At 39.8% G+C, this 26,565-nt stretch overlaps 1 protein-coding gene across 5 annotated transcripts in view; it reads left to right on the top strand.

Moving 5' to 3' along the window:
- LOC126282422 (glutathione S-transferase-like) overlaps positions 1-26,565 on the top strand; it is a 76,740-nt gene that overhangs the window by 18,741 nt on the left and 31,434 nt on the right. For 3 of the 5 annotated variants that reach the window (XM_049982090.1, XM_049982083.1, XM_049982102.1), the window contains exons 2-3: positions 8,108-8,246; positions 25,880-26,047. In XM_049982090.1, coding sequence (XP_049838047.1) covers positions 8,111-8,246; positions 25,880-26,047 — 304 coding nt within the window. In that variant the 5' untranslated portion in view covers positions 8,108-8,110. Of the gene's footprint in view, positions 1-8,062; positions 8,247-25,879; positions 26,048-26,565 lie in introns of all 5 variants that reach the window. The other 2 variants (XM_049982097.1, XM_049982109.1) reach the window with 2 other exon arrangements.

The raw sequence follows: 26,565 nt of genomic DNA on the forward strand, positions 1-26,565 counted from the left end.
GAATGAATGATATCCCGCAGACCATCGCCGAGATGGACATAGGAATAATAATTAAAAATAGCCCATATTGCATTCGAGCACGGCTGAAAACGTATGATAACATATAACCTCTAAGATTTATACAGCGTTGCGTTTTTGGTTCAAACTAGCTGGGTTTCAGAACGCTCCGTTATTAGAATCTTATCGAAATGGTGTGCTGGATTTCCTGCAAATCCAGGCTGGCTTTTGAACGTTTCCTGAAAGAGAGTGGCATAGCGTTAACTAATGAACTACTATTTTCAGCAAAGTCATAACCAAAATTTAACGAGTACGACCACAGACTGGCTGCTGACTTCAACACTTGAATGGGAAAGATGTCTTTCGAAACTGGTTAATTTTACTGCTGCCTAGCCAGTAGAACTTCATCGTGAACGGACAGTGTGTTAACTGGAAGGAGCGTTTCTCACCGAGGCAGTATGATGTGTGATGCGACTCAAGATACTAAGCAGAAGCAACCCAGCATTGGTGGAGTGCATAAAAAGGTAGTTGAAGTTACTTAACTGGTTCAAACTGAGACAAGAGCTATACGACACCTACACCTACTAAATACATCTATCGTATCACAACAGAGATTGTAACAATTAAAAATCATGGATGTTAGATTCACTATATCTGAGTGAACTACCGGGCAATTTTAAAAAGTTAGCAGTGAAGACTGTGGTCGTTGTCGAGTTTATGTTTGATGGGTGCTTGATCGTACAGTGCTGTGTACGAAATATACACTACTGGCCATTAAAATTGCTACACCACGAAGATGACGTGCTACAGACGCGAAATTTAACCGACAGGAAGAAGATGCTGTGATGTGCAAATGATTAGCTTTTCAGAGCATTCACACAAGGTTGGTGCCGGTGGCGACACCTACAATGTGCTGACATGAGGAAAGTTTCCAACCGATTTCTCATACACAAACAGCAGTTGACCGGCGTTGCCTGGTGAAACGTTGTTGTGATGCCTCATGTGAGGAGGAGAAATGCGTACCATCACGTCTCCGACTTTGATAAAGGTCGGATTGTAGCCTATCGCGATTGCGGTTTATCGAATCGCGACATTGATGCTCGCGTTGGCCCATATTCTGCTAACTCTACTCTTGATGAATTGTGGTATCGTGTTGAAGCTGCATGGGCAGCTGTACCTGTACACGCCATCAAAGGTCTCGTTCACTCAATACCCAGGCGTATCAAGGCCAGAGGTGGTTGTTCTGGGTACTGATTTCTCTCAGGATCTATGCACCCAAACTGCGTGAAAATGTAATCACATATCAGGTCTAGTATAATATATTTGTCCAATGAATACCCGTTTATTATCTGCATTTCTTCTTGGTGTAGCAATTTTAATGGCCAGTAGTGTAGCTATTAGCCTATATCGAAATTGCATTTAACTGTGCACGGAGAGCAGTACATCTTTCCATTCTTGAGAAATTATGAGAGATATACTGGAGGTTGTCCACCATGTTGCCAGCTGCGCGGCACGTGCCACACGCGAAATGGGGTTGGGGGGGGGGGGGGGAGAGGGGGGGTGAGAGGAGGCTGTTGCCGCCTGCCATGCGGAGTGAGAATCTGACTCGGGATTCTTTTTTCCGTATTCTGACGATAGAGGCTGAAACAGGGTGGTGGGTGATCGTCCGGGAAAAATTGGGTGCCGGTGGTTTCAAGGACGCGCAAGTCACCCTAGTGACATTCAGTTGAAAGACTTGCACCAGGCTGTCATACCACATGACAATTTTTATTATTCTGAATACTTGTCAAGCTGACTATATACTACAAGCCGACTTTATACTACTTTGTGAAAATGAACAGTTGTATAAGTGCTTTTCTAACATAATGAACTCATAACTGTTGTATTCGTGAATGGTGGAACAAGAAATAAAACGAGGCGTGAGTAATCAACGAGGTTTATTCCTCCACAAGTGAAGACAGAAAACAAATGGAAGAATAAAACACTTAAATGACGGAGCTAGTGCTGCCATTGGGACAGTGAGGAGCAAAGTCCTTGGTTGAACCCACTGTCTAGAGTGCCAAGTGGTAGAAATCCATGAATAGGTCAGATCCATCCATTGTCAATATCCAGAGGACTGCTAACTGAACGGTGTGGCGCTGAGGTACTGGCAGCAGTGAAGTCAAAGACGAGACTACCTCCTCGTGCTGTGTGCACCTACAAAGCCCTGGCGGGGTTGGAAGATGCACACTGTCGAAGAGTCTAGGGTCTCATGCCACTGTGTGATTCGTGTGATACCACCGTGCAGTTGTTTGACATGGGTACACTGGCCAGGAGTTGCTCCATTACCGCATAGGCAGCTACATGCATGGGCCCCAATTGCGCTGTTCAACTGGGCGGCCCTATGGTTTAGCCAGAAATAGTTGATTGTGGGTTGTGTGAATCTGACCTGCGACCGTGTGATGGCAGGCGCCAAGGTTTAGACAGTTTTTATACCATAGACTTCCCCCTCAAAATGCCTCACTGTGATGGGCCACAGTGATGTTTGAGAGATCTTGACCAGAGGCAGGATGTTGAGGTCAGACTAGAATCTGGATGTGGACTTGACGGACCTACATTCTAACAATTGTTGCACAGGTATCTGGAAACACTGAAGGCAGAATGCACCTCCTACCTGTCCTGGTGTGGGGAATCCCACAGTGGCGTAGGCAAGTCCAGGTCCGTGGACACCACAGTAGATGTGCAAAGAGAACAGTGGCTGCAGCTGAGATGGAAGAAGGTGCAGCTACTGTGGCAGTGACTACAGCAGCGGCAGCTCCACAGCTTGTGATGACAGAGTGTGCAACGCCAGTGCTGCCGTGGCGAGGGGAGTGGTGCCCTTGGACGAGCTGACCCGGGCTCCAAAGCCTGTGAGAATCCTGCTGGTAGTGCACGACAAGTGGTACGAAACTTGTCGAGGTTTACTGCTGGGGGAGATGATGTCTGCCTGAGCACACACAGGAACAGAAAGACCCACAAAAGGATAGGGAAGACCTGCCCCTGCCATGCAAAAGTTCAGCTGAACATATTTCCCTGAGGCATCATATGGTATGTCGATAAGGACAGAACCACAGCACTTCCCTTTGAGTGTTAGTGCCTTAATTTTGACATTTGCGCTTTGAAGGTATGCACTAATCGTTCTGCTTCACCGTCAACTTGTGATGAGAAAGATGCTGATCTGATCTGGGTGATGCCATTTGCCTTATACAAGATGCGAATTCTTTTGAAGTCAGTTGTATATCGTTAGCAGGTACAATGGTAGTTGGTAATTCCTCTTGTCATGATATAGTTGCTAAAGCTCAAATTGTGCTGGTCAATGTTGTGGAACTTGGAGGGACCTCAAAAGGAACTGAAGTAGCCCAGCTAAATGTATGTGAATTTGTTGCCAGGGGGTGTCTAGTCTTGCCACTTGCAAAACTTTTGGTGAGGAGGAGGCAGGTTCTCAGCACATTCCTTGCAAGCATGATTATGTGATCAATGACTTTGTCCATCCCCAGATAGTTGCAGTGCCGTCTAGCCAAATGTTTCATATGAATGTTGCACCAATGTCCTTTATGAAGTAATTGCAACACCTGCTACCACAGAGATACCAGTATCAGCACCCATGTCTTTTTGTTTGGTGTGTGTAAGATCACATCATTATTTTAGACCGAAAAGGTGCTCTGTTGGAAAACCAATGCAGAAGGGACTGATTCAATAGTGATCAGTTGCAAGGGTAAACACTGTGGCTTCAGTTACCTGGTCAATGTGAAAGCAAGAGCTTCGTCAAAAGAATCAAATTCCTCGTCTGATCCGAGAGGAAGACGAGATATAGTGTCCACATTGGCGAGATATGCCCAGAAACGATAAGTCTCTAATTGGCCAGGGTAAGCGCTCATCATTTGCTTTTTTGTGCCCTCTGGATGGGCACAGTTTTGGCTAGGCTGAGTAAACTGCGAGGCTTGTGGTCCATTAGCAGGAAAAATTTTCATCCCTAAAGATGAAAGTTGGAAATGCCATACAGACAATTGCCAAGGCCACCTCCTCTAATTCACTGTAAGTTGCCTGAGCTATGTTAAGCAGTTTTGACACGAAAGGAATTGGACAGCCCCTGGTACTGATCCTGTGGGATAGCACCAGCTCAGTGTCGTAGGAGACATCCACCACGAGGACTATAGCTTTTACAGGATCACTGTATTTTAGTAAGACTTTTTTTACTGTCTGAAAAGCTGTTTATTGTTCAGGTTACCAGACGAAGGAAACATTTTTCCACCTGAGAGCACATAAAAGTGCCGCAATTTGAGCAATATTAAGTATGAAGTGAAGATAATACTAGATCTTTCCGAGAACAGGCTGGAGATCAGCGAGATTTTTCTGGAAAGGGAGCTTCGAAATAGCCTCCAAGTGTTTGGTGGAAGGGTGGACAAGTTGGAAGTCGTTGATGTGACGGGGGTATTCGATTTGAGCACAGAAAAAAATCACATTTCTCCCAGTTGCATCTGAGTCCTGCGTTAGTGAGGGTTTATAAGAGGCTTTCCAGATTGTGGATGTGCGTCTCTGGAGTACTGCCTGAGATATTGATGATGGCCAGACAATTAGACCAGGATATCAACTCCTCAAAAAAGCTTTGGAAGATGGCCTGGGTAGAAGGGTAGACGCTCATGCTGGAACGGCCCATTGTGAGTGTTGATAATGAGGAAGCGTTTCATTATGCCTTCCAATAGGAGCTTCAAATAGGCGTGCTTGAGATCTATCTTCGAGAAGCACGCACCCCCTCGTAATTTTCCATTAACTGTTCAGGGAAACGGAAAGGGTACAAATCCATGATAGACAAAGCACTGACGTTGGATTAAAAAATCTGCACAAAGGTGGAATTATCTGTTGAGTTTTCTATGACAAGAGATGACACCCACTGTCTGGCAGAGACAGGCATGATAAATCCCAGGTCCTGCTGTGTCTTCTTGAATTGTGTCAAGGGACCTGCTGTGCTTTGATGACTCGTCGTTAGGTGGTATCTTTCAAGTTAATGTTGCCAGAAAAGTCTTTCAGCATACCCAGAGTGTCCTCAAAAAGCTAACTCTTTATCACAGAACTTTGTGATGCTGCTGTTTTTATTATTATAATTTTTTTTTGGGGGGGGGGGGGGGGGGGGATGTGGGATCTATCGTTCCCACATTATCTGATATTTGGAGCCCAAAGATGTCAAAGGCATTGAGGCCAAAAACGTTAGGACTGTCGTATGAGTGAAGCACCTTGACTGGAGTTGCCTTAGATGTAGATCTGTACTGCATCTGTAGAAGACAACTGGCAAGGACAGCTCAGCAATTCCCTTTGTATGTGATGAGGTACTGTGTCAGAGTTCAGAGTTGTTAGGAGCCAGGCTTTTCAAACGTGCACTTATTGATCAATGTAATAGAAGCCCCAGTATCCGGCTGGAATTGGACATATTGAAAGAAAAGTTTTTTGGCTCGTGTACAAGCACAGAGGGATGCTGGGGATGACTGACAACCTTGGAAGATTTATACGTTGTGGAAGTGCTGTAGCAGATTTGAACCAGGAAAGAATCATCAAAAACTGATGGGTTCAGTAGTACGGTTTCATTAATATTGACCTGATGGATAGATATCCATTGCCTCAGAATCATGAGCGGCCATGTTAACAGATATTCATTTAATTTCTGTGAGCAAACATCTTGGATGTGCCCAATCTTTTTAGAAAACAAACATTTGTTTTGGTAGAAGTGACAAGTGTCCCTACCAGAGTAGCGCTGAGGGCAGGATTGCTATTTGCCATCATTATGCGGCTGCCTCGGGTGCATGGTAGGTTGTCTATGGTGCTTGATGTGTGGAAGAAACACAGAACCCTTGTGGAGAAGACCAATGGATGTTAAGAGTGGTCACCAGAGGCGGTGACTTTTCCAACTCAGTGGTGTAAAAAAATTTGTGTACCTCTATTATACCAATTACTTCCTTAGGCAAATTATCAAATATTTTATGGGCTGCTTACCGAAGTCTGGAGTCAGTAACATTTCAAAAAATGATTCCCATAGCATGATGTCCATGTATGACTTAATGTGGGGACATAAAAATTTAAAGGTGCTGGTCATGCCTCTTAACTCTGAGCTATTGCCATTAGGTCTGGGTAGGATGGTGCATAGTTCAAAAGAACTTATACCGTGCGATGACGGCCTGGGAGTTGAAATACTTATCGAGAGGTGCAATGACTTCTGGGAAAGGAATTGATTCAGACTTGAGGGGAAAAAGTTTTACACAAATGCAGAAGGTATCTGTGCCAACTTCAGTTTGTATTAAACTCGCTCCTCTCCGGCAGTGTTGACCTCACAGAACGGCAGAGCCAGTCAGTGTCTGCTGCCTTTCTCAACAGCATGAGTGTCGCCTGTTAGCAGGGCTTTCTGCAGAAGCTGTCACTCCTCCAACAGCAATGTCGTGTTGTCCACCAGTTGAGTGAAACTTAAGAAGCTCCTATAATGACGCAGGTTCCTCTTGTTGGGCAACTACCATAAAAATTGCTCAGCGATCCCATGTTGGAAGTAATTAGATACAGAAGTGGAAAGCAAAGATGTGCCACCATATCAAAAACGGAAACCAACACAAGAACCAGCATGTGTCGCCCCTAACTTGTAGTGGCGAATCGTGGTATGATGAGTCGTGTGTGAGTTGCGTTTGCATGAGAGTGTGCTGGGAGGGGGTAGTGCTGTGTGTGTGTGTGTGTGTGTGTGTGTGTGTGTGTGTGTTGTTGTTGTTGTTGTTGTTGTTGTTGAGGAAAACCTTAGTGACCAAAGCTTTGAGAGATTCTTTTTGTTGTGCCTACCTGCAACTCAGCATCTCTGCTATATGGTGAGTAGAGTAGCAACTTCCCTTCTCATAATACTCATATGATTAATGAATATTAAACCATTATCATCCTTCTTTCCATAGACTTTTCTCATACTGACTGAATTTCTTTTTTTGCTCTACATTCCTGTTTTCAATCTTGATATGTGATTGTGAAAGAAAGTAACAGTGCAGCCGGGAAGTTCATTCTGAGTCTTCATTTACAGGTCAATAACTTCAGAAAGACGGGGTCACATAACAGTGATGTTCACTAGCTGATACCACTTCAGATTCAGATTCTTTATTCATCATTCAGCAGTATTACATGCAGTAGACTTCATTAAAATGTAACCTATCCCTTTGAATAATAAAATTGAAAATTGCATACTGAACCACTAATTCTATGACGGATGTGTGGATGCTTCACACTGTAGCAGTTATCCTGAATAGGTGTTGCAATCTGTGTAGTGATAAAAATGAAAGCCATAAATTTCATGTGGTACCGCAACTGATGACACATTGTATTATGTATTATTATTTTTAGTGTTGATCAATATCCTTGATAAAACCATCACTTTTAAGATTGCCATAATAATAATATGTACAAATAATGCAGAATGTTTTTGTACATTACCATGAATTATTACAGAGTAATTATCATTGAGTAACTGATACTGATGAACCTTAATCCAAAACCAGCTGCTGTTTGAAATAAACTTGTCATAAAATGTGCCAATGATTCGTCGCAACTTGATTGTCAAGATCCCCTTCATTGACAGGTGGTAAAAATTCAACATAATCCAAAGTGAATCAATTTATTTTGTGTTCACTTCTGAGAAGTGTTTTCCATGGTGTACATGTATTATTATCATTGTCATCAGCTTTTGGTTATGAGGAGAAAACTCCAATCAGTTGTAAACATTTCCTTTAATAAGGCGATATGCGAATTTCTTAAAATTTTACAGTCCTTTATATGTCCTTTATATTGCAAGTACATATTTTAAATGTTATACAGTATCAAAATATAAACCAGTTTTGAAACGTTTGTACATAGATCTCTACATTTCAGTTTTTGTCCATGTCTGTACTTGCATAGCACCCTGTTGTATAAAGACTTTCACTCTGTCAGATAAATGTATTATATAAGCTGAGATATAACATTTTGTTTATGTCCTGTTTAACAGTTTACCAGTTTTGTTTTACTTTATTTATATACTGTTTCCTTTGCTATGTAGTGCATAGCCTTTTTAGAGTGTCAATTTGCCCACCTTGCATTCCAGAAGATGGCACCAAAGTACAAGTTGACTTACTATCCCTCCAAGGCAATAGGAGAACCTATCCGTTTGCTTCTGTCTTATGGCAAGATAGAGTTTGAGGATGACCGTTTTGATAGAAAGGACTGGCCTTCAATAAAACCAAGTAAGTTTTAAAATAAGAGTCTCTCATTATCTCACCTTTCTCTTATAATAAGTTGACATACTGTGTATTATTTCTTTTTCTTTCCTTGTTTAGGGAGAAATTTTTTCAGTGGGACCTTTTCTTTTTCTTTTTTTAAATCAGTTGTAGGTGTTTATGTCCTTCATTGATTTTTTTGAGTTCTTGAAACATCAATATATTGAATCTAATAAATTTTATTGTTGAGGGGTTGAAGAAATTGTCAAATGAGTGGAGTGATTTGTCGTTATATGCATATAATATCCAGTCTTAGATTTTTCAGCAATATATTCTGGACATTCGTGTGAAAAATACGCTCCTTTCACTCTAGAAGTCAGTCTTTTGTTAATTTTATTACGAGACTTACATAAATTATCAATTGCTGTAACTTTTTACAGTCTTTTACTTGGAATTTTGTTTTGGTAATCTTGGCTCATTAGTCTTAAATTTCCTCAGGAAATGGAAACAAGTTATTTATTCCAGAATGAAATTTTCATTTTGCAGTGGAGTGTGCAGTGATATGAAACTTCCTGGCAGATAAACACTGCGTGACATCTCTCTTTTTACAGAAGAACTTCTGTGAACTTCAGAAAGTGGGAGATAAAGTACTTGTGGAAGTAAAGCTGTGAGGATGGGTTATGGAGTCATGCTTGAGTACCACAGTCTATTGATCACTTTCGCATGAAAGTCAGGCATCCTGAGTTCGATTCTTGGTCCAGCACATAGTTTAAAGTCATTTATTGTTTTGCATAACTTCAGAAAATATATATTTAGCCAGTGAAATGGATGAATGTGATTGCTGCCTTTGTATTCTATTACATCCTATCTTCATATTAAGTTTTTAAATTTTACCTGTTTTTATTTTACAATGTCTGTATTGTATAGATTGGATTGTATGATGCACTCAATCTGTTCTTGTAGACACTCTGAAGAGGGCATGTTGAATATAAAACTTTGAATAGCATATTGAGATTTTGGCGGTGTTATAAACTTACTGTGCTTTATTTAAAATCCCAATTTTCTGACAGTTCACAGCACATACAAATTTGCTATCAAGCACAGATCATGAGAAACAAGTACAATGAAATTTACAAAATACGTTTCTTAGATGGCAGAAATACTTTTACTGTACCTGCAGTCATTGGCACTATGACAGAGCATTTACACAAATTAAATTTATTATTTTTGTAAGAAATGTGGAAGTGGCTCCACCAGAAGTTGATAAATGCTTTGGGTACAGCCAGTTTAGTGATGCATTTTTTGTCAGCATCAGTGATATTTCATCTGGGTTCTGATGCCATTCTCAAATGCTTCCACCAACTTTTTGAAGTGCTGAAGACAGCTACCTACCATAACTCACAAGATGGGAATGCAGCTCCCAACTGTAGTATTGTTCCTAAACTGACTGTGGTCTTCTGGTTTGTAACTATGTCAAAGGCTCCCATCAGTGCTGTGCTGATCTCATGTGCAAAATACTTGACCTACAAATTGCCATCCACAGGTACCAGAGTATTGACAGCTTGTACATAAATTTATTACAATTTAGAAAAAACCTCTCCACAGCCAGTAAGTGGTTACATGTAGTACATCAAACAGTGAAGATCAGGTCTCCTGTATTTGTTACAAAGGAGAATATACATACTTCAATTCATCATATACTTGATATAGGGGAGAGAGAGAGAGAGCATCATTTATGTTTTCAACAATTAGTGGAAATAACATTTTCTTAATTACACTTTACATATTTTGTCATCTTTTTATGTGCAAGTTGGAAAAAAAAATGTTTATGCAGAAAAATCAAAAGACGAGCACTATCTCTTTAGATACAAAGAAATCCATCAACACTATAGAAAATTCAACCTAATAGTAGCCTCTTTAATTATATTAAAAACAAAGATTCCAAGACTTACCAAGTGGGAAAGTGCCGGCAGACAGGCACAATGAACAAAATACACAAACACACACACAGAATTACTAGCTTTCGCAACTGATGGTTGCTTCCTCAGGAAGGAGAGGGAAAGACAAAAGGATGTGAGTTTTAAGGGAGAGGGTAAGGAGTCATTCCAATCCCTGGAGCGGAAAGACTTCCCTTTGGGGGAAAAAAAGGACATGTGTACACTCGCACACACACACACAAACACAAACACATATGTATCCGCACATACACAGACACAAGCAGACATGTGTATGTGCGGATGGATATGTGTTTGTGTGTGTGTGTGTGTGTGTGCGAGTGTACACCTGTCCTTTTTTTCCCCCTAAGGGAAGTCTTTCGGCTCCCGGGATTGGAATGACTCCTTACCCTCTCCCTTAAAACCCACATCCTTTCGTCTTTCCCTCTCCTTCCTGAAGAAGCAACCATCGGTTGCGAAAGCTAGTAATTCTGTGTGTGTGTTTGTGTATTTTGTTCATTGTGCCTGTCTGCCGGTGCTTTCCCGCTTGGTAAGTCTTGGAATCTTTGTTTTTAATATATTTTTCCCATGTGGAAGTTTCTTTCTATTTTATATATATATAAAGTTTTGTCACCTTTTATTTCTTTTGGTACGGCATTGAACATTATTTTGGGTAGAAACATCACACTATTTTGGTACAGGGCTTTTCAATGGCTGTTTCTAAGTAAATCATGCCTGTTTCTGGTTTGATAGCTGTGTACTTCACTGTTTAGAGGAGAGAATTCTTGAGTTGATTTAAGGAAACATACAGATTCATAGATGAATAAACTAGGGATGATCAAAATTTTCAACTCCTTAAAGAGTCCTCTACATGGATCTCTGTAGGCAACACCCTTCAGAATACAAATAGCTCTCTTTTGGAGCTTAAAACAACTTTTTGTGAAACCTGTATTCCCCCAAAATATAATACCATATCTTACAGGGTGTTTCAAAAATGACCAGTATATTTGAAACGGCAATAAAAACTAAACGAGCAGCGATAGAAATGCACCGTTTGTTGCAGTATGCTTGGGACAACAGTACGTTTTCAGGCAGACAAACTTTCGAAATTACAGTAGTTACAATTGTCAACAACAGATGGCCCTGCGGTCTGGGAAACTCTATAGTACGATATTTTCCACATATCCACCATGCGTAGCAATAATATGGCGTAGTCTCTGATGAGATGTACTGCTTCAGCTGTTCAATTGTTTCTGGATTCTGGCTGTACACCTGGTCTTTCAAGTGTCCCCACAGAAAGAAGTCACAGGGGTTCATGTCTGGCGAATAGGGAGGCCAATCCACACCGCCTCCTGTATGTTTCGGATAGCCTAAAGCAATCACACGATCATCGAAATATTCATTCAGGAAATTAAAGACGTCGGCCATGCGTTGTGGCCGGGCACCATCTTGCATAAACCACGAGGTGTTCGCAGTGTCGTCTAAGGCAGTTTGTACCGCCACAAATTCACGAAGAATGTCCAGATAGCGTGATGCAGTAATCGTTTCGGATCTGAAAAATGGGCCAATGATTCCTTTGGAAGAAATGGCGGCCCAGACCAGTACTTTTTGAGGATGCAGGGATGATGGGACTGCAACATGGGGCTTTTCAGTTCCCCATATGCGGCAGTTCCGTTTATTGACGAAGCCGTCCAGGTAAAAATAAACTTCATCAGTAAACCAAATGCTGCCCACATGCATATCGCTGTCATCAATCCTGTGCACTATATCGTTAGCGAATGTCTCTCGTGCAGCAATGGTAGCGGCGCTGAGGGGTTGCTGCATTTGAATTTTGTATGAATAGAGGTGTAAACTCTGGCGCATGAGACGATACGTGGACGTTGGCGTCATTTGGACCACAGCTGCAACATGGCGAACGGAAACCCGAGGCCGCTGTTGGATCTCCTGCTGCACTAGCTGCGCGTTGCCTCTGTGGTTGCCGTACGCGGTCGCCCTACCTTTCCAGCACGTTCATCCGTCACATTCCCAGTCCGTTGAAATTTTTCAAACAGATCCTTTATTGTATCGCTTTTCGGTCCTTTGGTTACATGAAACCTCCGTTGAAAACTTTGTCTTGTTACAACAACACTGTGTTCTAGGCGGTGGAATTCCAACACCAGAAAAATCCTCTGTTCTAAGGAATAAACCATGTCGTCCACAGCACACTTGCACGTTGTGAAGAGCACATGCTTACAGCAGAAAGACGACGTACAGAACGGCGCACCCACAGACTGCGTTGTCTTCTATATCTTTCACATCACTTGCGGTGCCATCTGTTGTTGAAAATTGTAACTACTGTAATTTCGAAAGTTTGTCTGCCTGAAAATGTACTGTTGGCCCAAGCATATAGCAACAAACGGTGTATTTCTATCGCTGCTCGTTTAGTTTTTATTGCCGTTTCAAATATACTGGTCATTTTTGAAACACCCTGTATATTACTATGTATGTAAAAGTAGTAGGCACATAGTACTGTTTCTTGTGGTTTCCTTAATGTATAGCAGTATTTACTAAGTTTTTTATTCAAGAGTTCATGTTTTTTACCATCATAAGTTATTGTCCAGCCATATAACTGAAAATTTTGTACAAGAAGTTTGTTCTATCAGATATTTTCCAATCTCTACTCTTACGTTATTTTTTACTTTGTTCCTTATGTGCCTAAAATTCATCCAAGTGTTTTTTTGTCATTTATAATTAATTGTCTTTGAACCATTCAGGTGCCTCATTCATTGTTAAAGTTATTTTTCCTTGTAGGTCAGCTTCACTAACTCACTTGATAAAAAGACTTGTATCGTCTGCAGAAAGAACAGATTCTGTTCCTGTTAGATGGTTAGGAAAATGATTAATAAAAACTAAGAAGAGCAGAGGGCCTAGAACAGAACTCATGGGTACACAACAGTTGACTTCTAGATATGTTGAGCAATATTTTGTGCCTTTATGTGTTATTTCAACACTTTGATATCTGTTGAACAGATAAGTTTGAAACCATCTCTATGCTTTTCCACATACTCCATAGCAATACAGTTTCTCTAGCAAAATATCATGACTGATGAAGTCAAATGCCTTGGATAGATCTAAAAATATTCCACAGTTTAAGTCCTCATTATCCATTGCAGTTAAAACCTGTTCCAAGAAGTGATATACAGCTGTTTCTGTAGACATGTTTTTCCTGAAGCCAGTATGTGCATTGGTTAGAATTCTACATTTGTTTAGTAAACTCAACAGTTTCTCATACATAATCATCTCAATTTCTTTACCTAAACCTGACAGTTGTGACAATGATCTATAATTTTGTATGGTATATGGACAGTCTTTTTTGTAAAGTGGCTATATTATTGATTTATTTAGTGCAGAATGGAATTGATATATTAATAATATCAAGTAATTCAGTTATTTTGTTTGCAATATGTTTTATGGCATTATGAGGAATACCATCACATCCATAGCACATTTTATTTTTCAGCTTATTAATTGCATTTATTACTTCTCAATGGATAACTCGGTACAAAAACATTGTCTTTTCATTTGTGGGAACTTTTGACTTACTACTTTCTGAGTTCCCCAGGTTCTTGATAAGATTTTGAGCACTGTTAATGTAGTAGTCATTGGACATATTGGCAACACATCGAGGGTCTTCAACAACTTTTCCTCCCTTTTCTACGATAAGATTATTGTTTGTCACTTTTGATTTACCAATGTTATGGTTTATGACCTTCCAAACTGATTTGGTTTTTTCTGATATTCAAATCATTGTTCAGTTTCTTTGCTGCATGAATAATTTTTCTGTAGACTTTTGTGTAGCATCTGAGATATGGCTTTAATGCTGCATTATGCTTTGAATGCCAACCCAGATTTCAAAGAGTACCTAAAGATTTGTTAATTCCTGCAGTTAACCATGAATTAGATCTTAGTGAGATTTTTACTTTTCTAAGGGGGAAAGCGACATAAAGGCAGTATTTATAATCGGAGAAAAATGGCTCATATTTAGAGTCTACAGCTTTATTTGGGTCTCTGTCCCATTCAGCATTGTACAACATGCTACGAAAATTCCTAAGGCTACTTTCATTAATGTATCTTGTTCTATATAGTTTCCACTGCCATGTTTTTTCCTAGCCATATTTTTTAGTAAGAGCTTGATTGTAATGTGATCAGAGAAACCAGTATCTGTTACTTCAACCTCATAACTACAGGTCTCTTTGTTAATAAACACCCTATTGCTTCTAAAATTGATGTCAAAATTGCCCAGTACCACTGTTGATTTTGACCTAAGTCTCAATTCATAAACTTGTACTAGTACAAGTTTATATGGCAACTAGCTCTGCAGATGATGAAGAAATTGAAGAAATGTATGATGAGATAAAAGAAATTATTTGGGTAGTGAAGGGAGACGAAAATTTAATAGTCTTGGGTGACTGGAATTCGAGAGAAGGAAATGAGAGAGAAGGAAACATAGTAGGTGAATATGGATTGGGGCTAAGAAATGAAAGAGGAAGTCGGCTGGTAGAGTTTTGCACAGAGCATAACTTAATCATATCTAACACTTGGTTCAAGAATCATGAAAAAAGTTTGTATACATGGAAGAATCCTGGAGATACTAGAAGGTATCAAATAGATTATATAATGGTAAGACAGAGATTTAGGAACCAGGTTTTAAATTGTAAGACCTCTCCAGGGGCAAATGTGGACTCTGACCACAATCTATTGGTTATGAACTGTAGGTTAAAACTGAAGAAACTGCAAAAAGGTGGGAATTTAAGGAGATGGGACCTTGATAAACTGACTAAACCCGAGGTTGTACAGAGTTTCAGGGAGAGCATAAGGGAACAATTGGCAGGAATGGGGGAAAGAAGTACAGTAAAGAAGAACGGGTAGCTCTGAGGAATGAAGTAGTGAAGGCAGCAGAGGATCAAGTAGGTAAAAAGACAAGGGCTAGTAGAACTCCTTGGGTAACAGAAGAAATATTGAACTTAATTGATGAAAGGAGAAAATGTAAAAATGCAATAAATGCAGCAGGCAAAAAGGAATACAGACGTCTCAAAAATGAGATCGACAGGAATGCAAAATGGCTAAGCAGGGATGGCTAGAGGACAAATGTAAGAATGTAGAGGCTTATCTCACTAGAGGTAAGATAGATACTGCCTACAGGAAAATTAAAGAGACCTTTGGAGAAAAGACAACCACTTGCATGAATATCAAGAGCTCAGATGGAAACCCAGTTCTAAACAAAGAAGCGAAAGCAGAAAGGTGGAAGGAATATAGAGAGGGACTATACAAGGGCGATGTACTTGACGACAGTGTTATGGAAATGGAAGAGAATATAGATGAAGATAAAATGGGAGCTACGATACTGCGTCAAGAGTTTGACAGATCACTGAAAGACCTGAGTCGAAACAAGGCCCCAGGAGTAGACAACATTCCATTAGAACTACTGATAGCCTTGGGAGAGCCGGTCCTGACAAAACTCTACCATCTGGTGAGCAAGATGTATGACACAGGTGAAATACCCTCAGACTTCAAGAAGAATATAATATTTCCAATTCCAAAGAAAGCAGGTGTTGACAGATGTGAAAATTACCGAACTATCAGTTTAATAAGTCACAGCTGCAAAATACTAACGCGAATTCTTTACAGATGAATGGAAAAACTATTAGAAGCCGACCTTGGGGAAGATCAGTTTGGATTCCGTAGAAATATTCGAACACGTGAGGCGATACTGACCTTACGACTTATCTTAGAAGAAAGATTAAGGAAAGGTAAACTTACATTTCTAGCATTTATAGACTTAGAGAAAGCTTTTGACAATGTTGACTTACCAAGCGGGAAAGCGCCGGTAGTCAGGCACAATAAAAAAACACACACACAAAATTTCGAGCTGGAAAGAGGGAAGGAGAAGGAAAGATGAAAGGATGTGGGTTTTAAGGGAGAGGGTAAGGAGTCATTCCAATCCCGGGAGTGGAAAGACTTACCTTAGAGTGAAAAAGGATAGGTGAGTTTTGTGTATGGCAGAAATTTGAAGATATTATAGGCCACATGCTAGGTGTGCCTGTGCTGTTAGAAGACAGTGAGGAATAACACGGACTCACACTCTCTCTCTCTCTCTCTCTCTCTCTCTCTCTCTCTCTCTCTCTCTCTCTCTCTCACACACACACACACACACACACACACACACACACACCTGGCTGGTAGTATTTTTATTTCTCTGAAGTTACCATATTTATAGATGACAGGACTGGATGCAGCACTTTAAATAAATAAATATGCATAAACAGATGAAAATACTTAATGTTATTTGACTGTGTAATCAGAATTAGTCACAACCAACAAGTATCTTGAAGTATGTGTCTGGGTAATTTAAGATGGAACAATTATGACCTAAATCTAAACACCTGAGATCCAGATGTTAGGTCAGATTTATTGGAAGATTGTGGAGAAGTTTGGTTCATCCACACTTGTAGATCACTTAACAAAAACCTTGTTCAGTCAATCCTTAAATAACATTCATCAGTCTTTGGCCTTTACTAAGGTGGATTAATGGAAAAAGAGACAGAATTTTTGACAATACAGCATGTAAGAAACTGCTTCTGAATGCACTGAAGGCTTCTCACATAATTGTCCTTATGCTTGCTTTGGCTGATCAGGTACTATAACCTAAAAAGAGCTGCATGCTTTATCGTAGGTTCCGTCTAAACAGCAGGTGGATTGCTGATAGCATTACTCTTAACATTGAGTGCCCACATTACAGTATGAGTCAATAACATGTTAATTCTACCCCTGTGAAGCCCAAGTTGGAATATCAACAATATTATAAAAAGCATAAAGAACTGTTAGCCTTAAAAATGACACACTGAGTTGCAGACAGGCACGATGAAAAGACTGTTACACGTTAAGATTTCCACCAAAGCTTCTACAGAAAAGAAAAATGCAGCAAAGTGGAGTGGAGTGGGGTGGGGAAGAGTGTGCTGGGTAAGGGTAGGGGGAGAAGAGCACTGCCTGGTGGAGTGTGCAGGGGCTAGATGGCAGCAGGAGAATGCTGGCAGGTACAATATCAGGTGGCAGTGGGAGAGGGGGCTGAGTGAAAAAGGAGAGGAGCAGGGAAGGGGGGGAGGGGGGGGGGAAAGGAGCTGGTGTACTCATTGGCAGAGTGCAGTGCACAATGAGGATGAGCAATGTGAACTGGGAGAAGGTGATAGGACAGGGGCAGAAATTTTTGGGTGGAGGTAATGAGGATAGTAGGTTACCATAGTTTGAGGCTGGGATGATTTTGAGAACGGAGAATGTGTTATATGGATAACTTTAATCTGTGCAGTTTAGAAGAGTTGGTGGCGGGAGGGAGGTTCCAGATTGGGGGGGGGGGGGGGGTTGTAAAGAAGCTGTTGAAATTGGACATGTTATGTATAGCTGCAAGTTGTAGCTGGTCCACATTGTTCTTGACTGCAGTTTTGTGATGGCCATTAATCCCGGTAGACAGCTAGTTGGTAGTCATACCAGTATAAAAAGCTGTACAGTGATTGCAGCAGAGATGGAATATGACATGGCTGCTTTCTCACTGGCGACCTGCACTTCAGTGGTATAAGTCTTTGACAGGACTGGAATAGGAAGTGATGGGTTTCTGCATTGGATAAGTCTTGCACAGGGTTATGATCCCTGTGTCAAGGGATGGGGTTTGGAGTGGCATAGGGATATACGAGGATGTTATGAAGGTGACCAAAATTTCAGGGCATAATGATAGCTAATGAAAACCCTGATGAAAGACGTGATTCAGTTTTTCCTGTCTGGGATGGAATTGGGTGATGAAGGGAATGCTTCTTTGTGGTTGGTTCTTGGGGATGGTGGGAAGATTGGGGGTGTATGGGGATTTGGCACGGGAAACATGTTTGCAGACTAAGTCTGGGGGATAGTTCCTGCTTCTGAATCCCTTTGTGGAACCTTCAGCATACTGGAGAAGGGAGTTCTTGTCACTGTAGGCACACCAGCTCTGGGAAAGTCATGATGACTTTTCGCGACTGCAGGGAGGCACTGCTCATTATCTTTCTGGAATGTGGTGCCACAGTTAACGACAGTGGTATATCGACACTTTGAAAAAATATAAGTACACCATCAACTCCAAAACACCCAGGAAAGTTGATGGACAGCATCATTGTGTTGCAGAACAATGCCTGCCCACATATAGGTTTGACTGTAGTGCAGAAGTTTTGCTGAGAAGGCCTTACACATCCTCCATAAAGTCACAATCTCTCCCTGTGCAATTCCCATATTTTGGGAGTCCTGAAGAAAGACATTTGTGGCCATTGACTTAACTTTGTCCGAAGAGGTGCATGCCTGGGTACAATAATGGTTCCATAGGCAACCACAAACTTATGAAGGCAGTGACAGTCTTATCTCACAGAAAGGTAAATGTATTAACAGTTATGGTGAAATAATAAACAGTTTACTTACTTTTTTCTGTCTGCCTTGTTTTCATTCGAGAGCCTGTTATACTGTAGGTCAAATTTCTGTCTTGAAAATGAGAAATAGATAGTTCGTTATTAAAATAACTTCCTGAAAAATGTATACTCTATACATAAACATTACTTAAAGTGTGATGACTATGAGATAGAAGATTGAACATATCAGGTAAATGATATTCTCGATGATGTGTTCCCCAATGTCAGAAAATGACAGTTACACTTCCAATTTATAAGAAAGGTGAAAGGAATATGCCAAGCATTTATGGACCCTTATCAGTAGCTTTCATTATATCAAAAGTCGTAGAAAGCAGTATACATATGAAAATTTACATTTATTTTGAAAGCAATAAATTACTGAGTAATAGCCAGTTTGACTTGACATTTCAGCTATCAACCATAAAAGCACCAAAATGTCTACAGCACCAGAATGGCTACTCAGTAACATATATGAAGGATGAAAAAAAAGAAACTCACTTGGGTGCAACCCAATTAGATTTAAGTAAAACCTTTGATTCTGTCACACGACATAATGATTAAAAATCTAGAACATTATGGTGGTGTAGATAAGCCACTACAACTATTTGAGTCATATTTAAGCAAATAAAATAAAATCTTAAGAAATTTGCTTTATTTTAAAGGCATTTAAACCAGATACACAAAGTTTTAAGTTACTGGGATTGCATTTAGATCAGAAACTCACATGGGATAAGCACATGAATTGCCTGTGTGACAAACTTGCTTGTACTCTTTCAAGCTGACAATCATTATTAGTAAACACTTATTAATTTCTTAATACTTTGCTTTCTTTCAATTACAACTGCAGTATAGGGTACTACGTTGTAGTAACTCAGTGAGTTCAAGTACCATCTTCAAATGGCAGAAGAAAGCAGTTAGATGTATATTAGTTCTAGCGACAAGACAAAGCTGCACAAAAAGCTTTAAAGAACTCAAGACAATGACACTGCCTAGTATGTGTATTTACAACTGTTTAATATATGCTAAAGAAAACAAGCAAAAACAAGCAATTCCAAGTCTATGCCTGTAATACCCAAAATAATAACCTAGATCTTCCATACTCAAAACTGACATTTAATGCATAAGATCCATAAATACCTATGTTTGAAATTCTGTAACAAACTCCCAAAGCAAGTGAATGACCTACCAATGAATGGTTTTAATCATACCATAGGAATGTAGTTCAATGTATGCCATACTACTCAATTGATGACTTTTTAAATAGTGAGACACAGGAGATAGACAATAGGCAGCCAGTAATTACATTACGAAGTATTCCTATATGTGTGTGACCATAATGTATAAGCATTTACACTTTTTATCTGCATGGTACTTATTATTATTATTATTATTATTATTATTATTATTACTGTTATAGTAACACACTATGGTACTACTATGTATAGGGGAAATGATAATTAAGGAGAGGGTGGGTTTGGTAGGGATGAATAAAGATATTGATTTGAGGTTGATCCATCATTCTTCATTCTCTTATATTAGTTAATTTTTTTGCAGAATTTATTTATTTATTTTTCTGTGAACTTCTTGGTTTATATGTCTGTATGTACGTGTTTTAGATTTCTGTGTGTATGTGTTTTCTTGTGATGTGTTTCTTGGCGTATGTGGATACGTGATTTTTGTTGTCTCTCAAGGCGAGTTTTGGTTTTTTGAGGAGGAGTTTGCGTATGGTAAGTTTAGTTTTTTTTTTTACATTGTACTGAATTTGTCTTTTTTTTTCATGTATTTCGTTGTTGTATTATATTGTTCTGCATTAAGTAAGAGTTTGTCAGCTGCAGTACGGAATACAAATTTTACAGTTGTCGCTCTTCTTCCCTTCACTATCACTAGCATTGCTATGATTTTTTTTTAGTCCATACTAGCACTACTGAAGGCGTAAAGACCAATATGTGTAAAATTTATATGCCGTGCTTAAGTTGACCTATATGGGTCAACTGACGAATAGGAAACTGGTGCTAGCTAAGATGAAAAAGCGATACATATAATATTGGTATCGTTTACCTATATAGGTCAACTGAGGAACAGGATACAAACGTTATGTTCGTTGCTATTTTTTGTCTTCGCCAGGATCTGTATCGTATTCTTCAGTTGATCTATATAGGTCAACTGAAGTACAGGATACACATGCTATAAATGCCGCTATTTTCCCATTCGCTAGCACCTTAGTATCCTATTCTACAGTTGACCTATACAGCTCAGCTGAAGAATGGGGTACAAATTTTACTGTTGTCAGATTTTTTTCATTGCTAGTAATACTGATAATTTTCGGTCGATACTATTAGTATTGAAGACAAAAAAAATTGTGTCCCATACTTCAGTTGACTTATATAACTAAAGTATTGTATACAAATTTTAGTGTGTCTCTTTTTTTCCCCCGCTTCAGCTGAGGTACAGGATGTCACTGTTACTTATTTCGACTTCTTCATTTTCATTAGCATTGTTGTCCTATTCTTCAGTTGACCTATATAGGTCAACTGAAGTAATGGATACAAATATTATGTATATAGGTCTTTTTGCCTTCGCTTGTAATAGTATCTACAGAAGAACAGAGTGCTAGTAGTAGCAGAGGCGAAAAAAGCAACGCCTGTAAAATTTGTATCCTGTACTATTGAATAGGCTACTAACGTTAACGGAAATGAAGAAATCGACGTATGTTGAATTTGTATCTCATACTGACTCAACCTGTACAGATCGCCCTGAAGTTCAGGATACGACTCGTATGTATGTCAACTGAGGTATTCCATTCTAATGTTACTTCTGTCTTTTTTTATTTATTTTTTACAGAAGTATCCCATTTTTCTGTTCAGCTGTATAGGACAACTGAAGAATGGGATACTAGGACTCAAAATAAGTGATTTATTTAACATTATCTTCGAAACATTAATGGATGTGGTATACGTCTACCATCTGTTTTCTCTCTTCTGCATTCCTTTGTTTGTGAACACTCATTTCACCTGTTGAATCTGTATAAATCTCTGGTAAATTTTGATGTCATTCGTCAAAGCTGACGGGTTGTATCCCATTCTTCAGTAGTCCTGTTGTTTATCGATTGTACATTATGTGGTAGTTTCCTGAATATCTTTTTTTCCAAGGTGCAGAACTCTTATTTGGCAGAGCTTGGTTTTTGTATGGTGGATATTGAGATACATTTTTTGCCTTGTGTTGTGAGTGTGTACATCTTCATTTTTCAGAAGAGTGCAGTACTTTGTCACATGTTGCTGTATGTATACTATGATTTCCTATATATGAAGGCTTGGAAGTGGGAGGATTTGTAGTTTTTTACAGAGCGGCTTACAAGATTTTCTGTGTTTTGCATCTTCTGTGATTCTTAGGATGCTTCTTTTGGATTCTAAATAGCTTGATGGTGTTTGGAGAAGTTCCCCAGAAAAGGACTCCATATTTCAGGATTGATTGGACGCGTGCATAGTACACACTTTATAGGCAGTCTTTGCTACAGTAGCTTTCAAGGAAGCTTATCACGTAGAAGGATGTAATCAATTTTTTGTTGAGATTGTCAATATGAGTTCCCACCTGAGATTATCCTGGATCCAGAGCGTAAGAAACTGTCAAGTCAACTTTATTCACAGCTTTGTTTGACAGCTGGATATTTGTAGTTTGTGGAACTTTTTTCTTGACATCACGGAAGTTGATTGCTACAGTTTTTCCTTCATTTATGATTAACTTATTGTATGTGAGCCATTCTGCTGATCAATTGTCTTTGTTACGTTGTCTTGTAGTAAGTTTTGTTTATTTTGTAGTAATGAGAAAGCTTATTGGCAAACTGGTAAGCATTTTGACAATGTATGTGTGTTTGTAGGTCATTTACATATGAGGCACAGCACTGGTCCCAGTATTGATTCTTGGAAATACCATATTTCATGTCTTGGTAATCTGAGTGATGGTTTGTGATTTCATTGCAATAAATGTGTTGTATTTCTACTGTTTGTTCCTATTCACAAAAGGTATGACTTGACCTAGTCATTAGCTGTGCCTCTGATGCCTAGTTTATTTAATTTCTGCAAGAGTGCTTCATGATCAATAATATCTGTTTCCTTTTTTGTATATGGGTTTCAATTTTGCAATTTTTAGACAAGAAGGGAAAGTCCTTGAGCCAGTGAACTATTGCATAAATATACTAGTCGTTTTACAGTGAGTTCACTATATCTTCTTATGATGTTATCAGGTATACCATCTACTCCTGAGGACTGTTATGTTTTTAAGGTTTTTATGATGGGATCAATCCATACAAAGTGGTCCAAGAAAAAAATAATTGGTTCTTGACCATCTCTGAAGAATTTTGTGTTTGCTGGGTGAATTCCTCGAGTTTAGTATTCACAAAAATATTTTTTTTAAAAAAATATTGTTTATTATTTTGAAATGGTGGCCATATTTGTTCCAGGCTGCATGTATTTGTCATATTTGCAAGCATCTATATTTTTACAATTATTCAGTAGTGGATTGTCCTAAGCCTTTCAGATAAAATTCATTTAGTTAAACACACTGGGCCTACAAATTAACATCATTCTCACTTAGCTGAATGTATTTTTAATATCTCATAGTTATCAGCCACAAATTAAAAAACAAAACCTCAATTTTTGAACAGTAGTTTCCAAAGAAAGATTAATTTCTCAGCTTTAATAATTTTTCTGTTATTTTACACTGTATAGTATAGTTACTTTTTGTAGAGTATCAATGGCGAGCAGCTTACACTTAAAAAAATACGCTATTTTCAAAAAAAAATTTTTTTTAATTTTTCCATTTTTGTGGCCTGCAATATATTTGTTGAGGTACCAAATAAAAATCTGAAAATTTCGCAGTTAATAGACCTTTATAATATCAAACTTCAGTATAAATTTCAACTTTTTCAAACTTAAGTATAATTTTCAACTTTGAGATTCAATTGGAAGTTATGGAAAAAAAGATTACAAACACAAGTGAAAAATACATTTTTTAACATTTGCGAAAAATGTGGTAGGCTAATCAAATAATGTATACAAATTGCATAATGTAACACACCACATTACACTAGCTAATGATTATTTGTCCAGACAGTGCTGTGGTAATTGTTTCAGCAGGCTAACAATTGCATCAGCAAGCCTATACAAGTCTTGATGTTGTCTTCCCCCTTACACCAACAATTGTGTACTCACATTCATTTAGCCAGAAGTTCTTGAAGTGTACAGTTGAAAAATGCTGTCTCAGTGTCCTGTTGGTGTTGTTATTAATGAAGCATGTCATAAAAGTGTGTATTCTGTTCACTTAGGATTAGTTCTTCCTTGACTAATTCTGTTTGCCAAGGTTTTAGGTACTGGTATAGTATGGAAAGCAATATACTGCCCATTATCATCACTTAATCCTGTTTTTATGGTTCTAGTCTGGAAGTAGTTTTTTCTGCATTTATGAATATTTGGTCAATAGGCAACTATATTCATTGTAATCATGCTACACTCCTGGAAATTGAAATAAGAATAAGAACACCATGAATTCATTGTCCCAGGAAGGGGAAACTTTATTGACACATTCCTGGGGTCAGATACATCACATGATCACACTGACAGAACCACAGGCACATAGACACAGGCAACAGAGCATGCACAATGTCGGCACTAGTACAGTGTATATCCACCTTTCGCAGCAATGCAGGCTGCTATTCTCCCATGGAGACGATCGTAGAGATGCTGGATGTAGTCCTGTGGAACGGCTTGCCATGCCATTTCCACCTGGCACCTCAGTTGGACCAGCGTTCGTGCTGGACGTGCAGACAGCGTGAGACGACACTTCATCCAGTCCCAAACATGCTCAATAGGGGACAGATCCGGAGATCTTGCTGGCCAGGGTAGTTGACTTACACCTTCTAGAGCACGTTGGGTGGCACAGGATACATGCGGACGTGCATTGTCCTGTTGGAACAGCAAGTTCCCTTGCCGGTCTAGGAATGGTAGAACGATGGGTTCGATGACGGTTTGGATGTACCGTGCACCCTCGACGATCACCAGAGGTGTACGGCCAGTGTAGGAGATCGCTCCCCACACCATGATGCCGGGTGTTGGCCCTGTGTGCCTCGGTCATATGCAGTCCTGATTGTGGCGCTCACCTGCACGGCGCCAAACACGCATACGACCACCATTGGCACCAAGGCAGAAGCGACTCTCATCGCTGAAGACAACACGTCTCCATTCGTCCCTCCATTCACGCCTGTCGCGACACCACGGGAGGCCGGCTGCACGATGTTGGGGCGTGAGCGGAAGACAGCGTAACGGTGTGCGGGACCGTAGCCCAGTTTCATGGAGACGGTTACGAATGGTCCTCGCCGATACCCCAGGAGCAACAGTGTCCCTAATTTGCTGGGAAGTGGCGGTGTGGTCCCCTACGGCACTGCGTAGGATCCTACGGTCTTGATGTGCATCCGTGCGTCGCTGCAGTCCGGTCCCAGGTCGACGGGCACGTGCACCTTCCGCCGACCAATGGCGACAACATCGATGTACTGTGGAGACCTCACGCCCCACGTGTTGAGCAATTCGGCGGTACGTCCACCCGGCCTCCCGCATGCCCACTATACGCCCTCGCTCAAAGTCTGTCAACTGCACATACGGTTCACGTCCACGCTGTCGCGGCATGCTACCAGTGTTAAAGACTGCGATGGAGCTCCGTATGCCACGGCAAACTGGCTGACACTGACGGCGGCGGTGCACAAATGCTGCGCAGGTAGCACCATTCGACGGCCAACACCGCGGTTCCTGGTGTGTCCGCTGTGCCGTGCGTGTGATCGTTGCTTGTACAGCCCTCTCGCAGTGTCCGGAGCAAGTATGGTGGGTCTGACACACCGGTGTCAATGTGTTCTTTTTTCCATTTCCAGGAGTGTATTTCTGATGTGCAAACCAATGCAGAAATCATTAGTAAGATTGTTAGTTAAAAGAAAATGGTGTCCTGGAGATCTAATAAAATTTCTGCAATTAGAGCAGAAGAGTAATGTAAAATAATTGACAAATAACAATTCACAATCAGTCAGGGGTGTAAACAGGGCTGTGTTTTGAAATTTTTGTGAGTCTTATTCAAATGTTTATCACTCTTATCTACATCAATGGATGAAGCAACTTGTTCCTAGTGAGGGAAGATGATGTCATGTCCTACAGTTAATCATATAACTGTGCGTCATGTCACAGAATAAGTGTGGTGCAGTGATTTTGTTTATTTTTTAAATTTCATTTAGATATGCCATTTGGACAAGTACCAGTTCTTGAAATAGATGGGAAGAGGATATATCAGTCGCTAGCAATAAGCCGTTATCTTGGTAAGCAGTTTGGACTGGTAGGTGACAATGACTGGGAAGATCTTCAGATTGACATGGTTGCTGACACAGCGATGGATTTGAAACTGAGTAAGTTTAGTATTATTGCTATACTTGTCATTTCGATTGCAAAGCATAACTAGTTTTTCCTTGTAAATTTAAATTTAATCTAGTCACATATGCTGTCCCCATTCTTCACACTTGTCCAACCACAGACCTGCACCCTACATTACAATCTTTGTATTTATTTTTTCTTTGGTCTCATTGTGTTTTCATGTATATCTGTTAGTTTTCGCCTTTCACTTTCAGCCTGCTCCCTCGGGTTTCATCTTTTTTCCCCATACTTCCTCCATTTCATTCTTTTTGTGATTTTTTCCCAATGTATTTTGGTGTATTATTCCTAACGTTTTTTGCACATATTTCTACTTTATTTACATATTTTTACACGCTTTTATCCTCCACCATGGATCCTAGGGGATATAAAAATGTAAAAGCTGGCATACTACGCTTACTTCCATTCCATAATGTCATATGGCATTATTTTTTGGGGTAATTCATCAAGCCAAGCTAAAATTTCCTGGGTGCAAAAATATGCAGTACAAGTTATA

Source organism: Schistocerca gregaria, chromosome 1 (genome assembly GCF_023897955.1).
Source record: "Schistocerca gregaria isolate iqSchGreg1 chromosome 1, iqSchGreg1.2, whole genome shotgun sequence".
Lineage (NCBI taxonomy): Eukaryota > Metazoa > Arthropoda > Insecta > Orthoptera > Acrididae > Schistocerca > Schistocerca gregaria.